The sequence below is a fragment of the Amia ocellicauda genome, chromosome 4, assembly GCF_036373705.1.
Source record: "Amia ocellicauda isolate fAmiCal2 chromosome 4, fAmiCal2.hap1, whole genome shotgun sequence".
In the NCBI taxonomy this organism is placed as follows: Eukaryota; Metazoa; Chordata; class Actinopteri; order Amiiformes; family Amiidae; genus Amia; species Amia ocellicauda.
In genome coordinates this window covers 49,160,571-49,177,289 of record NC_089853.1, presented here as the reverse complement: position 1 = coordinate 49,177,289, position 16,719 = coordinate 49,160,571, and the positions used below count along the sequence as shown (strand labels likewise).

General features: G+C 37.8%; 1 protein-coding gene across 6 annotated transcripts in view; it reads right to left on the bottom strand.

The window, feature by feature from the left end:
- Nucleotides 1-10,104, bottom strand: part of stau1 (staufen double-stranded RNA binding protein 1) — a 62,545-nt gene extending 52,441 nt beyond the window's left edge. For 5 of the 6 annotated variants that reach the window (XM_066702674.1, XM_066702677.1, XM_066702678.1 and 2 more), the window contains exons 1-2: nucleotides 9,906-10,102; nucleotides 2,899-3,167 (exon numbers count right to left, since the gene is read on the bottom strand). In XM_066702674.1, the coding sequence (XP_066558771.1) occupies nucleotides 2,899-3,094 (196 nt within the window). In that variant the 5' untranslated portion in view covers nucleotides 3,095-3,167; nucleotides 9,906-10,102. Of the gene's footprint in view, nucleotides 1-2,898; nucleotides 3,168-9,905 lie in introns of all 6 variants that reach the window. The other variant, XM_066702679.1, reaches the window with a different exon arrangement.
- Between the last annotated feature and the right edge of the window lie 6,615 nt (nucleotides 10,105-16,719).

The window sequence follows — 16,719 nt, the reverse complement described above, 5'->3', positions numbered from 1 at the left end:
CCTGTACATTTACATTATTTACATCAGAATCCAGCATGTTTTTTTTATACATACATGTAAAGAGTGTAAATATTTAACTTTTATTAACTTTATTTATACCCAGCACTATATAAGATTTGGGATGTGCTTATGGTCTCTTTCTTCTACAGCCATATTATACCATATTTATTTAAGTAAAATATGGTAGATGTTGCATTATTCTTATATCAGGACTCTTTTGTTAGTTCCAGACATTAGCTCTTTTTGTAAATGTAAATATGCATAACCCAGAACACATTCAATCAATGCTGTGCTCAAAGTCTCTCCCAAAAAACTATTTCTATAAAATGCTGAACTTTTAAAAACATCTTCCATTGTAACATTGTACCTTACTGACAGAAACTCAAAAGCCATGCTCTTTCAGTGTTTCAGGCTTGTCTTATAATAACCCTGGACAGTGGAAATAGTGAACAAAACTACAAAAGCACTAGTTTATCTTCCGCACAGCAACTTGAGTCATTATTATTATCAAGTCAACTGAGGGTTAGCGTTTCATGGTCCGTGATAGTAAATCTAATTTCGTTAGACAACCTTTATTGCTGTGTCCACGGCTGAGGGACAGTTATTATTTTCTCCTTTCCTACAACAGAGAAGAGTAATGTGCAGTGGAGATGATCTCTGTAAGTGAACAATCCCACATTCAAAGTGAGATGTTGAGTAGAGCAATCTGCAGTGATCATTTTGATTGCAGTGCATTGCAACATTTGCATTCCTTGAAGCATCCCACTCGCCTGCATGGATATACAAATAGGCTTATGCATGGGAACATATGTAAAGTATGGGGTTTTAGGAATCTAATGTGTTCACAAGTTAAAGAGCAATGTTCTTATTCCAGCACAATCTGCAGAATGCAATTCGTTTTGTTGTTTGTATAATAAGGTTTGCGATCGTATCCAGACAAAAATATTGTAGCTGGGGCTTTCCAGAAACACGTGCATATAATGAGATCATGTGACACTTTACATTAATCACAGGTGGACTCTATTCAACGAATTATGTGACTTCCCGAGTAAATGCACTTTAGCTCAAGATTGTAACACAACAAAATGTCCAAAAGTCCTTGGTGGGTGAATAATTACAGTGAGGGAAAAAAGTATTTGATCCCTTGCTGATTTTGTACGTTTGCCCACTGACAAAGAAATGATCAGTCTATAATTTTAATGGTATGTGTATTTTAACAGTGAGAGACAGAATAACAACAAAAAAATCCAGAAAAACGCATTTCAAAAAAGTTATAAATTGATTTGCATGTTAATAAGGGAAATAAGTATTTGATCCCCTATCAATCAGCAAGCTTTCTGGCTCCCAGGTGTCTTTTATACAGGTAACGAGCTGAGATTAGGAGCACTCTCTTAAAGGGAGTGCTCCTAATCTCAGCTCATTACCCGTATAAAAGACACCTGTCCACAGAAGCAATCAATCAATCAGATTCCAAACTCTCCACCATGGCCAAGACCAAAGAGCTGTCCAAGGATGTCAGGGACAAGATTGTAGACCTACACAAGGCTGGAATGGGCTACAAGACCATCGCCAAGCAGCTTGGTGAGAAGGTGACTACAGCTGGTGCGATTATTCGCAAATGGAAGAAACACAAAATAACTGTCAGTCTCCCTCGGTCTGGGGCTCCATGCAAGATCTCACCTCGTGGAGTTTCAATGATCATGAGAACGGTGAGGAATCAGCCCAGAACTACACGGGAGGATCTTGTTAATGATCTCAAGACACCTGGGACCATAGTCACCAAGAAAACAATTGGTAACACACTACGCCGTGAAGGACTGAAATCCTATTTTACACTGACAGGGAAATAGAGTGCACCAAATCAAATATCTCCATGGAACGGTGGCCTAGGTCTGGATGCACAAACAGCTTGCATTGTTAGATGGTATAACGACAAAAAGAAAGCCAATGATTCTTGGATGTGATGCTCACTACAACAGTCTGGGATATTGTGTCAAGACACATGTGACAAGAGAACGAATAATTTCCTTATTTTACAGAGTAATGAAACTCTGTATATTTAATTAATAATATTTAATATATATATAATTCTCCCAAAACATGTACAACTAGGGTTACACGAGAGTCATGTCATTATCTATTATATTCTTGTGTTTTTTAATTACTAAATGCCTTATCTAAAGACAAAAAAGATAATTAGTCAGCTAGATTTTGTGCTAGTGGCATGTTTTTACCACCCACCTAGTGGGAACAAAAACACCAAAACAGGTATATATAAAGTATATAAAGATATATAGATATAATGTGTTCTTGGTTGTCTGATCTGTTCATTTTAACATATCAACAATGTTTGCATGCATCTGTGTGTGTTCAGGATGTCACATTTTTGAAAAGGTGCTGCGGCCATGTTGGAGTATGTGTTTCATTGTCTGGGTTATTATTATTATTATTTTCATCATTTAGCTGACACTCTTATCCAGGGTGACTTACATTTATACAGCTGGGCATTTTACTGGAGCAAAGTACCTTGCTCAAGGGTACAACAGAACTGTTCTTGACTTGCGCAAAAGTGTCACAGTGAAACAGTGAACAGTGAATTTGTTAACTCAATACGGTGCTTGAGATCTGTGTTCACGTTTGTGTAGCACAGATTTCTGCAGTTCTGCTGTTCCACCAATGTTTGAATTGTGCAGCTCTGTGAAGAACTGCGGAAATCTGCACAACACAAACGTGACCTGATTTTTTTCAAATGTGGGGTTGTAATTTATATTGCATTTAGTAATTTAGAAGCTTCAAGCCATGGACACAGCAACACTGCATTTGTCTGTGGAAACTATAATTATAATTAAACTATAATTATATGAGCTAATGAGCATTGCCAAGTAGTATCCCCCTTACCTGCTGTTGCACTGATGGGGGTGGCAGAGGCAGAGGGGAGAGCAGAGTTCTTCAGAGGGTGGCTGGCGTTTTCCGATGGCAGGGCACCTGAGGCCGAGGGGATGCTTAATGCGGGCTGGACAGCGCCAGGCATCAGAGGCTGTGTAGTGTTGGACAAGGGGCTCCCTGCGGAGTTCTGGATCTGAACTTGGGACATTCTGGTTCCAAGAGCTTCACAGCACACAACAGAGGGGTTCAGTGCAGTTTGGAGTGAGACAGCAAAGCTCTTCCTGGAAAAAAGAATTCAGGCTTCAGGTAGGGCTGGGCAATATGACTTAAAAATAATATCTCAATATTTTTAGAAGTTTGGGCGGTACACGATATATATCTCGATATTTCTTGTTTTTATCCAATCAAGCCACACAATAAGACCAAAGACATTCAAACTACAAGTATTTTGTTAATCCTTCAATAAGCAAAACTAACAAATACTACATGCAGGCTGTCATGGTAAATATATGCAGAATGCAACACATTACAGGGCAAGTGTTGTGTGATTACTATTACGTGTGTTATGTTGTTATATATACACACACACATACATATATATATATATATACACACACTCACCTAAAGGATTATTAGGAACACCATACTAATACTGTGTTTGACCCCCTTTCGCCTTCAGAACTGCCTTAATTCTACGTGGCATTGATTCAACAAGGTGCTGAAAGCATTCTTTAGAAATGTTGGCCCATATTGATAGGATAGCATCTTGCAGTTGATGGAGATTTGTGGGATGCACATCCAGGGCACGAAGCTCCCGTTCCACCACATCCCAAAGATGCTCTATTGGGTTGAGATCTGGTGACTGTGGGGGCCAGTTTAGTACAGTGAACTCATTGTCATGTTCAAGAAACCAATTTGAAATTATTCGACCTTTGTGACATGGTGCATTATCCTGCTGGAAGTAGCCATCACAGGATGGGTACATGGTGGTCATAAAGGGATGGACATGGTCAGAAACAATGCTCAGGTAGGCCGTGGCATTTAAACGATGCCCAATTGGCACTAAGGGGCCTAAAGTGTGCCAAGAAAACATCCCCCACACCATTACACCACCACCACCAGCCTGCACAGTGGTAACAAGGCATGATGGATCCATGTTCTCATTCTGTTTACGCCAAATTCTGACTCTACCATCTGAATGTCTCAACAGAAATCGAGACTCATCAGACCAGGCAACATTTTTCCAGTCTTCAACTGTCCAATTTTGGTGAGCTTGTGCAAATTGTAGCCTCTTTTTCCTATTTGTAGTGGAGATGAGTGGTACCCGGTGGGGTCTTCTGCTGTTGTAGCCCATCCGCCTCAAGGTTGTACGTGTTGTGGCTTCACAAATGCTTTGCTGCATACCTCGGTTGTAACGAGTGGTTATTTCTGTCAAAGTTGCTCTTCTATCAACTTGAATCAGTCGGCCCATTCTCCTCTGACCTCTAGCATCAACAAGGCATTTTCGCCCACAGGACTGCCGCATACTGGATGTTTTTCCCTTTTCACACCATTCTTTGTAAACCCTAGAAATGGTTGTGCGTGAAAATCCCAGTAACTGAGCAGATTGTGAAATACTCAGACCGGCCCGTCTGGCACCAACAACCATGCCGCGCTCAAAATTGCTTAAATCACCTTTCTTTCCCATTCAGACATTCAGTTTGGAGTTCAGGAGATTGTCTTGACCAGGACCACACCCCTAAATGCATTGAAGCAACTGCCATGTGATTGGTTCGTTAGATAATTGCATTAATGAGAAATTGAACAGGTGTTCCTAATAATCCTTTAGGTGAGTGTGTATATATATATATATATATATATATATATATATATATATATATGTATGTACATATATACATAAGTTTAAAAATAGATGGTGTTACAATATTTTTAATAAATCTTAAATGCGGGGTGCCTTATCCCAGGGATTTTATATAGAACAATTATCCGTAATATATTAGAATGGTACAGCAGCTCCCGTCTAAAAACAGTCCATATTCACCTATGTCTCAATAATTTATTTATTAGAGAAAAAGTGAACATCATAATGCTTGTGCGTTTCGACTTATCTTCCTCAGAGCACATATATACATATACACAGCATGATTTACTGTCACATAACAACAATAACACAAGTAATAGTAATCACGCAACACATGCGCTGTAAATGGTATATATTCAGGAAGATTTAGCACAGCCGGGTTTATAGTGGTGCATTAACATCTGCTAGACAGGGACATTTCTCCTCTGACTGTCGCGTTTCGATTCTACTTACAAATACAGCACGATGTTAATACAAAATAGTTAATAATAATAATAATAATAATAATAATAATAATATTATAATACAACTGTTGAACCACTTCACCATCTTAATAAAAAGAAAACGATACTTTCTGCATGTGTTAACATTGCTTTCCAATTTATTAAAATGCAAACAAACGTTATTATTAATTTTATACAAATTATATCAATATAAATTAGCGGGGGTGGGGGGTGCTTGCAGATCGAGTTTAGCCCGGCGACGAGACCGGGGCGCAACGTGTGCGTTTGTGCACTAAAGTATCTCTTGGTTGTGTTGGTTATTCTGTGTCAGTTCACTCTCCTCCATGTCTGTCTGTGTTTCTGATGCTTATTTCTACCTGCATCCAGAACGTGTGGAAGAACCGGGAAGAACGCAAAGCGTCCTAATGACGAAAAATACTGCCGTAAAGTTTGCAATTTTGTGACACCACGATATAAACGATATAGCATAATATGAAACGATAGACGTTTTTCTATCGTCATACGATATATATCATCATATCGCACAGCCCTAGCTTCAGGTTTTTGCAAGTATTGGTAGAAGAAGAAGAAAACAACCTATTTTGAATTTCAAAAATGTGCATTTTCATTCTAAAAATATTCCTTTGGCAGTGGAATTAGATGTTAAACTTATTTAACTTATGATGAAACCCTAGGACACCAGTTCTATTTTCGATAAATTACAGTCACATAGGACAGAATGAAATTTAGTAGTGACTTATAACATGAAGTTGCAAATGAATGGTTCTCTGAAACCCTGACCTCAATCAGGCTTGAATAAGCACTGCAATTCATATATACCATACAAAAAATGAAATGACAGAGGTTCCACTGACTAGATTTCTGCCAATTGAAATTTTGTATTTTATTGTCACCCCAAACATGTCTTCTACAGCCATCAGTGTTTTTACCCATGTCCTGGAAACTCAAAGGGTCTGAGGGAAAGCAACACATTCAACCCATGTTCTGCTAGACTTCATGGCCTTACTGTTGAACAGACCAGGAGCAGACTGCTTGCCCTTCAACAGTGCGCTGTTGTGTTGACACTGTAATGCAAAATGTAAGATACTCTTATTTTTGTATCTGTATTACAGTCATTACCTGATTAGAGACATATACCAGGACCCACCTGGCAAAACAAATGCGTGAATGTCAAAAACAATATTACAAAAAAAAAACTTAAAAATAACAACACAAATAGCGTAGAATAAAACGTCCAAGCGCTCTTGCTCTCACTCCCCTACCAAGTTCATGCTCTCACCCCCACCTAAGCCTTTGCTCACTCCCCCCACTTACTCTCGCTCGCTGCACCCCCCATCAAGACCGCCATGCCTATGTAATTTTCAACCATATCCTGAATACACTATATATCATAACTATAATAATTATTATTTATATTAATTGTATTATTATTCAGCCACTGGACTAGGTCCTAGTATGGAAGTACTGCAACTAGATGACCTCCCAGGATCGGAAAACTGTCCTAAAACTTTACAGCTCAACCACTTCACTTCACTATGGCTAATAATACATTATTGTGCTTCTGTGCTTCAATCCATTGCCTCTACTTACATCGCAATTGGTCTCTACACTATTCTTCTGCTGGTTGCTACGCACTCTCACCTCCCATACTTATCCAACACTGCCCTTTGATCCTTCAATACGTTGATTGATTTTATTGTCTACCACACGTTAGCAGTAAATTAGCATCAGACTCTATAGACCAACATCATGTGGAACAAGTGACTATTCCACAGCATTTTGATCCATGTTGGGTATTACCAAGTGCAGTAGCTTGTAGAAATAATGACAACAGAAAAGGTCATATTTAACAACCTGGTATATGTCTCTAATATGGTCAGTAAGGTAAGCATCCAGCACATTGTACTGTTATACAACAGCCTGCAGTGCAGCTTTAGACACTTAAAAATATTAGACATATAAACTTGTCAATATAATATGAAACATTTGTTTACTTAACAAGGCTCCCAAATAATTTAATGTGAATCTATACACTTTCAAATATCTGCTTTCTGGAGGGCAACATAAGGAATTTGACTCATTTCAGAGGCTTTCGAAACTTTCTCCTGCAGAATGTACTGAACGCATCAGGGAATATAACACCTGTGGTACATTCACTGTTAAAATGGCACTGCATAACACTAATGTTTGAAAAACCCTGCGGGTAGCAAGGGTTATCTCAAACAGATACAATGGCCCATACCAAAGGCATCTTTTATCTGTCACATAATATACAGATTTTAAAAAATATAACAAAGTAAGAGCAGGAAAATACTTAGGAGTAATTAGGAGTCAAATTAACCATATAATACCACACTCTCAAAATGTGTTTTTGATCAGCAGCAAAAGTAGCAGATATTATAGCCAGGAAAGACAACCAACTGATAACTCAAATGAGTTGAGCTTACTGGTTTAGATTCTTTACATTACATGAATGGCATATGTGATGCAATTACTAACATTAATAATGAATAATAATCAGCTGCCTAAACATTTAATAAACATACCATCAATAACCAACTATCAGACACTGACAAGTACACAGTCTTCTCAATATCCTGTTGAGGGATTGACTGACAGTCTGCAGTTAATACAGTTAAGTCCTGGAACGTAACCAATAGCTAATGAATTGACAAAACAGTCACATAAACCAAGCAAGCTACAAAAGTGCATTTTCTAGATTTTAGTGATTTGTTTTCTGTATATCCTTTAAAAATGTGACCTATTTTAGTTTATTTGGTTGAGAATAACAGTGATGTTCAAATTAGGAACACTGAAAATATAGTTATTGTTACTTTCTTCTTAATAATATACAGTGTCTTCCTCAGTCACAAAACATACATTTATAGAAATGTTACAATGTACATTGGTTCCCATTTAAATATAGCTGTAGTTATCATGTTTTATATTAACATCCACTAATTACCAACATTTCCCCCATTAACCATGGTGTTGATATTAAGTGTTTTCAACTGCAGAATGTTGATCAAATGTCATTTCCAATTATTCAAGTGACAGTAAATGGGTGACATTTGAAGCACTTTTGCATTACTGAGAAAGCCTGCTTTTTCAAATCTGTAGTAAAATTTAAATTCTTAACTGGAAAATATCAAGGTATCACATCTCCTTATAGCTTGTCCTTTAACCTTGTGTTCTTTACAGTTTTTCCGTCTGTAGTATACAGCATGTCTGAAACCAATGTCTAGATTAAATAATCTTGACTATGTTTCCGCATTTGTATAGCACTGTCACACTCAACATGTATCAATCTTAATTTACAACAGCCAAGATAAAAAATCAATACAAAGGTACGCAATCAATTATGTCTCAATGAAGCTTTAGTTCCAAACTCCGTGTTGCAAATATTGTTTCCTGATTTCAGCATCATTTGTAAAAAAAAATAAAAAAAAAATGTCTTGCTGTATACTAGTTTGTTCACAATGGATTTCAATTATAAGGCATTTTATTTACTACTTTCCCTTTTTGACATAATCAGTTTCTCTCTCACACACACACACACAAAGCACTTGCAAGATGCATAAAGATGGCAAACGACACGATTACCCTTCAATACAGCCCATTGCATAATGTATCCATGATATGAAAGATCAACATTTTAATAGAGAAAAATCAATTTCAAAACCATCTGTACTGTAATCTAACGGAGAGGCTGCGGCCTACATCCCTGCACCTACGCCTTCATGTGTAAAACGGGAATAGACTACGACCGTTATTGTATTATTAGTAACAACGCAAAACGTTTTAATCAGTGAATTGAACCAATGTGAATGCAATCATAGTACAATAATGACACACCATAATAAGTGTCTGTCTTAACCACTCCCAACACCAGGCACTATACTCTATACGTGCGATTTGTTTTAAAAAATAATAAAAACATTAAATACAAATCAGTGAATGAATCCGTTTATACTTTTTGCCAAATTAAAGTCAAATTAATATAATGAAAGTTCAAATATACGCAAGTTATACAATGTTTAATGGCTGTTTTGCCTTTTGTTTAACCCACCCATTTAACTACTAATGTCGCTTAATGACATTTTACTGTCTTCTCACCAGCATGTATAACTAGCAAGATCAGCCACCTCAGTGCAAATTAAGTGACATGACAGCAGGGGAAAAAACAGCACATTGTGTTTATTTATTTGACAGTGTTCATATACAACTTTTGATAACAGATCGTTATGAAAAAGTAGCATCTTCCCTTTTGACGCGTTAACTAGCTCAGCGAAAGCTCATGCATATGTGCGTTTTAAGCATTTATAGGCATATTTCTGTATCCACATACATATACATGTCTGTCAGCAGAAATGAGTTGTATGCATAATCTGTCATCAGTAGTGTGCTCAGGGCGGAAATAAGGAATAAACAAACTATTAATAACATTACGAAATCGGTGCATGTTATTGTTTGGTTTACAAAGCTACTGACCTCTGCCAAAAACAAACACATTTATTCCTCGACACGTTTTGCAATTACTTGTTCTTGAATTGGGGGAAGGGTGCTTGATCGATCAGAGGTTTCAACTCATATGTGTGTTGGTTATAATTGTAGGTTAAAGGCAGAGCGGGCACTGGAGCAAAGCACACAATGTGATTGTAAATCAAATATTTAAAAAGCGTCCGAAATCTCACCTCTTTATCTTTCAGTCCAGCAGTTTAGATTTCTTTACTCCATGGGCTACGGTGCTTGAGGGTTGTATTAGATTTGGTGCCAAATGTGTGGAATTGCCAATTATTATTATTAAAATGTTAGTGTTATGGTGAGAAAAAGACAAACAGGGCAAACACTAAAGAGAATGGCCCAGCCTCGGCTTCCCATCCAGGAAGTGACCTCAGCAGCCAGCAGGAAGCGCGCCGGCGTGGGGGGGAGGGGCAGGACTGGGGTTTAAAAACCCTGCGTGCGTTTTATTAATACCACTGTAGATAGTGGAGATCATTCAATATTTCAGCCTGCTCCACATTTAAAATGTAGTTTGTTAATTCAACATAGTGCTTCTTATTGTGAAGTTTGAAGTGTTAAAGAAATCGATAGGGGGCGACAGACATCAACGTGTGTTACAGTCTATTAATAATTGCATCAGGACTAAACATGTAGCAAGTGGAATTTAAATATAGTAATAATCATGATGAATAAATGTAATTTTAGTGTTTTGAAAGTAATTAAAATAATCATTAATACTAGCCATCTTTACTAAATCTTATGCTGTATAATTGATTAAAGACATGACTATAGCTTTACTTTTTAGGTATGTAAAAATTTAAAAATATATAATTGTAAAGGAAATAAAAAGTCAAAACAAGCACGTGTAGGTCAGTGTTTTAAATTAACTTGAATGATAACACTTTTGTGTGACATGATGCTTTCGATGTGGCTGTTATAATGGGGGATTTCAATTTCCCAAACATAGACTGGGAAAGCCCAGCTGTGACTACAGAAGCAGAAATAGAGATGGTTGAGATGGTAAACGACTGCTTTCTAACTCAATTTGTCAGGGAACCAACCAGGGAGAGTGCATGCATTTTCAAATGGCCAAGATAGAGTCAGAGGGACACTAGTTAGAGAACCAATGACAAATTGTTGTCACAACATGGTTAGCTTTGAGGCATTCTTTCAAAAAACAAGGCCCAAGTCTAACACAAAACCAAAACTTAGCAAATTGAGGACCAAAAAACATTGGCCAAAATGGTTTAATAGAGGTATGCAAAAAAATATAAAGAGGAAGAAAATGTTGTATAGCGCATACAAAAGGGATGGAGACAAAACAAAATACATAGAATATGTAGAGCTGCAAAGAGATCTTAAGAAAGGGATCAGGAAAGAGGGAATAGAAAGAAACATAGCTCTTGGAGCTAAAATTAAAGCAAAAAGCTTTTTTCAATATTACAACAGCAAGAGGACAATAAGGGAGGAAGTGAAACAGATAAAGGGCAAAAATTGAAGTATCTTGGAAAACGAACAAGATGTAGCAAATGTTCTAAATGAGTATTTCACATAGGTTTTTACAAATTAAAAGACAGATAACATGCCACAGGTTAACAATCAGTCCAGTCAAATCCTAAGGGAGATCAGGATAAATGAGGAGGAGGTACTAAAGGGACTAGCAGAATTAAAAACAAACAAATCACCTGGGCCAGATGGTATATTTCCAACAGTACTTAAATAAATTAGGGAAATTATTTATAGGCCGCTAAGTCAAATATTCCAAATGACACTTAGAACAGGGGATGTGCCAACTGACTGGAAGACCGCAAATGTCATACTAATCCACAAGAAAGGGGACAAAACTGAGTCAGGAAACTACATACCAATCAGTCTCACCTGCATCGCCTGTAAAATGTTGGAAAAAATTATTAGACAGAAAATAGAGGAGCATCTTAATGAAAACCATATTCTTGGAGATAGTCAACATGGGTTTAGACGAGGCAGATCATGTCTTACTAATTTATTAGAATTTTTTGAACATGCAACTGCAGCTGTAGATAAGGTGAAAGCATATGATATGATATACTTAGATTTTCAAAAAGCTTTTGATAAGGTTCCACACCAAAGACTGATCCTCAAATTGGAAGCTGTAGGCATTCAGGATAATGTAAGTAGATGGATTATGAACTGGTTGATGTATAGGAAACAGAGGGTGTCGATTAGAGGAGTTGCTTCTAACTGGAGTGAGGTTGTTAGTGGAGTTCCACAGGGATGATCTGGACTCTGGGTTCAGTTCCCTCAGTCTCTCCAAGTAGGACATTCCCTTCAGACCTGGAATAAGTCTGGTTGATCTCCTCTGAACTGCCTCTAGAGCAGCGATATCTTTCTTGAAGTGTGGAGCCCAGAACTGTACACAGTATTCCAGATGAGCTCTAACTAGTGCATTGTATATTCTGAACATTACTGCCCTTGTTTTAAATTATACACTTTTGACAATATACCCTAACATTCAGTTTGCCTTTTTTATTGCTTCCCCACATTGTTTGGATGGAGAAAGTGAGGAGTCCACATAGACTCCTAGGTCTTTCTCATGCGTTACTTCATCTAGATCTGTACCTCCCATAGTGTAATTATAGTGGACATTTTTGTTACCTGCATGTATTACCTTGCACTTGTCCACATTGAATTTCATCTGCCAGGTGTCGGACCACAACTGAATATTATTTAAGTCCCTTTGAATAGCCTGTGCTGCCAAGATTGTATTTGCTGAACCACCTATTTTTGTATCTGCAAATTTGACAAGTTTGCTAACTATCCCAGAGTCCAGATCATTAATATAGATTACTGTGCGTCCGGAAAGTATTCACAGCGCTTCACTTTTTCCACATTTTGTTATGTTACAGCCTTATTCCAAAATGGATTAAATTAATTATTTTCCTCAAAATTCTACAAACAATATCCCATAATGACAATGTGAAAGAAGTTTGTTTGAAATCCTTGCAAATGTATTAAAAATAAAAAACAATAAAAGCACATGTACATAAGTATTAACAGCCTTTGCCATGACACTCAAAATTGAACTCAGGTGCATCCTGTTTCCACTGATCATCCTTGAGATGTTTCTACAACTTGATTTGAGTCCACCTGTGGTAAATTCAGTTGATTGGACATGATTTGGAAATCACACACCTGTCTATATAAGGTCCCACAGTTAACAGTGCATGTCAGAGCACAAACCAAGCCATGAAGTCCAAGGAATTGTCTGTAGACCTCTGAGACAGGATTGTATCGAGGCACAGATCTGGGGAAGGGTACAGAAAAATGTCTGCAGCATTGAAGGTCCTAATGAGCACAGTGGCCTCCATCATCTGTAAATGGAAGAAGTTTGGAAGCACCAGGACTCTTACTAGAGCTGGCTGCCCAGCCAAACTGAGCGATCGGGGGAGAAGGACCTTAGTCAGGGAGGTGACCAAGAACCTGATGGTCACTCTGACAGAGCTCCAGCGTGTCTCTGTGGCTAGAGGAGAACCTTCCAGAAGAACAACCATCTCTGCAGCACTTCACCAATCAGGCCTGTATGATAGAGTGGCCAGACGGAAGCCACTCCTCAGTAAAATGCACATGACCGCCCGCCTGGAGTTTGCCAAAAGGCATCTGAAGGACTCTCGGACCATGAGAAACAAAGATTGAACCCTTTGGCCTTAATGGCAAGTGTCATGTCTGGAGGAAACCAGGCACTGCTCATCACCTTGCCAATACCATCCCTATAGTGAAGCATGGTGGTGGCAGCATCATGCTGTGGGGATGTTTTTCAGCGGCAGGAACTGGGAGACTAGTCGGGATTGAGGGAAAGATGAATGCAGCAATGTACAGAGACATCCTTGATGAAAACCTGCTCCAGAGCGCTCTGGACCTCAGACTGGGGCGAAGGTTAATCTTCCAATGACCCTAAGCACACAGCCATGATAACAAAGGAGTGGCTACAGGACAACTCTGTGAATGTCCTTGAGTGGCCCAGCCAGAGCCCAGACTTTTGAACATCTCTGGAGAGATCTGAAAATGGCTGTGCACTGACGCTCCCCATCCAACCTGATGGAGCATGAGAGTTCCTGCAAAGACGAATGGGAGAAACTGCCCAAAAATAGGTGTGTCAAGAATGTAGCATCATACTCAAAAAGACTTGAGGCTGTAATTGGTGCCAAAGGTGCTTCAACAAAGTATTGAGCAAAGGCTGTGAATACTTATGTATATGTGCTTTTTTGTTTTTTATTTTTAATACATTTGCAAAGATTTCAAACTTCTTTCACATTGTCATTATGGGATATTGTTCGTAGAATTTTGAGGAAAATAATGAATTTAATCAATTTTGGAATAAGGCTGTAACATAACAAAATGTGGAAAAAGTGAAGTGCTGTGAATACTTTCCGGATGCACTGTAGAAAAAGCACTGGCCCTAGTACTGATCCCTGGGGAACTCCACTAACAACTTCACTCCAGTTAGAAGCAACTCCTCTAATCGACACCCTCTGTTTCCTATACATCAACCAGTTCATAATCCATGGATTTACATTACCCTGAATGCCTACAGCTTCCAATTTGAGGATCAGTCTGTGGTGTGGAACCTTATCAAAAGCTTATCAAGTATATCATATCATATGTTTTCACCTGATCTATAGCTGCATTTGCATGTTCAAAAAATTCTAATAAATTAGTAAGACACAATCTGCCTCGTCTAAACCCATGTTGACTATCTCCAAGAATATGGTTTTCATTAAGATGCTCCTCTATTTTCTAATCATTTTTTCCAACATTTTCCAACAATCAGGTGAGACTGATTGGTCTGTAATGGTCTGCATACCTCATCCTGCATATGAATACAACCTGGAAACTCAATGTGTTTTTAACATTGTGAAAAATGTAGAATATAAATTGAGGTAATATTAAAACCATACAATGCTCTATTAAGACCTCGTTGACAATAGTGTTCAATTGTGATCATCCTTGTCTCAGCAAGCCACCCTCTTCAGCTCATCCCAAACTATGCTGTTTGCCAAGGGTTTTCTCTCCCTTGTTTCTACTATGAAACTTTTCCTCAACTTTCTGTTCGGTGTCTGCTATGATCCCCTTCCTTCAGTTCCTTATCTCTCCATATATCCCATTATCACCTTTCACTGGCTGCTTAGTGATACATTCCCCTCCCTCACCATAAAAGTCCATACAAAGTACATCATTCTCTGAAGTATCTCAGTGCATAGACGATCATTGTGCTCATTGGAAAAACAAATCTATGTGTATTATATTCAATTCTGGTCTGATTTTCCATAATGAAGTCTGAAGTAGTACAATACTGGTGAAAAAAAAAAAGAGTAGGGATGATGTTCTTTGTGTCAGGTAGGCTTGCTTCTTGCCACCCTACCACACAGGCCAGATTTGTGGAGTGCTTGGGATGACACATGCACACCTTTACCAGTCTTTGCCATAAATACCCATACTTCTTGCTAGCCTCCAATTTGATATTTTTTGTATACTCATCCCCTGATCCATGCCTTTCAAGAAGTTTGTCCCAGAAGTCATTTTAAAGTTCTTTGGTACTTGTGGTTGAATATTTACTTTGAAGGAACCTATAGAATCCTGAAATCATGTTAACCACTTTCATTTTACACAGGTGGCATCAACTTAACTTGGTGTGCGATTTTGAAGGCAATGGGTTACACTTGAGCAAATTGTGAATGGCTACTATAAAGGGGATAGACACATATCCAACCAAGCTATTCCCGTTTTTATTTGCAATACATTTTCTACATATTTCTAGAATATTTTCTTTAATTGGTAGTAATGGGGTAGAATGTGTAGACGAGAAAAGAAAATCCAGGCAAAAAAAGGTGAACATTTTGAAAGAGGGTGTAAAATTTCTATAGCCACTGTGTACAGGGATTATAGAGAGGAATAGATAGTACTACCTTTGTAAAGCTTTTTGGACACATGTGACATTCAAATAAATCATGAAAAATAACAGATTGTGGTAATTGTCCATCAGTTTGCAGTTTTCCAGTGCTTGCTGCAGTGATTTTATGTATGAATTAGAATATCCATAAATTGTTCAAATTTTCTGTTAATTGGATTAATTACTTTTCTACAGGCACTTATGTCTGAAATATTGTACATTGAAACCATGATCTAATGGCCTTTACAAAAATGCAGGACATACTGATCCAGGTTAATTTAGAAATGGAGAGCTAAAAAAAAAAAAAAAAAAACACAAAACCAACAGAAGACAGTACTCTCCATGAACTAGGTTTTAGGTCCCTGGCTTTATTTATAAGCAGGTATTGGGCTTTAGGATCAGCCTATGTATACTTATAAACCTAGATTAGACTTGTGTTCCTGATAAATCAGATCTTAGCAATATGGAAATTTATCAAATGTTTTCAGGATCTTCTGAACAGTAACCCAAATACGATTTAAAGTTTGTTTCTTTTCCCAGAAACTCATGACCATTTTTTCTCACATCATTTCTAAATGCTTTTTTAAGATCATTCTCTCTTACTGCATTGATTTATTAATCTTACATCGTATTTCTTTATCCAAAATAAATTGACCTCAAATGTCTCAATAGGCATAAGTCAGGTTTACCAAACTTCAATTTGCAAGTTTTCATGTTACTAAACAGAAAAGTGTTTTCCTATAGGAACGATTCAAAAGGTTTCATTATTGCTCAGTTCCTGTTGAGCCCACAGAAGCTAAATTTCATCAAATATATAGATTAAAAACCTTCCAGATGTGCATCGCAAACACTGTTAAACATCACAAAGAATACAGAGAATCTTCACAGATAACCAACTCCAAAAATCATGCTATAATTGTGACAGTTCTTATTAGGTTTGCTTGGTAAGAATTCCCCAAACTAATTTGCTTAGGAAAAACCCAGACCACTAGACCACACTGAGCTTTCAAGCATTTTCTAACTTTCCTATAATAGCTTTCTTTCATGAGAATGTGAAAGGACTAGCAAAGGTTCAGAGC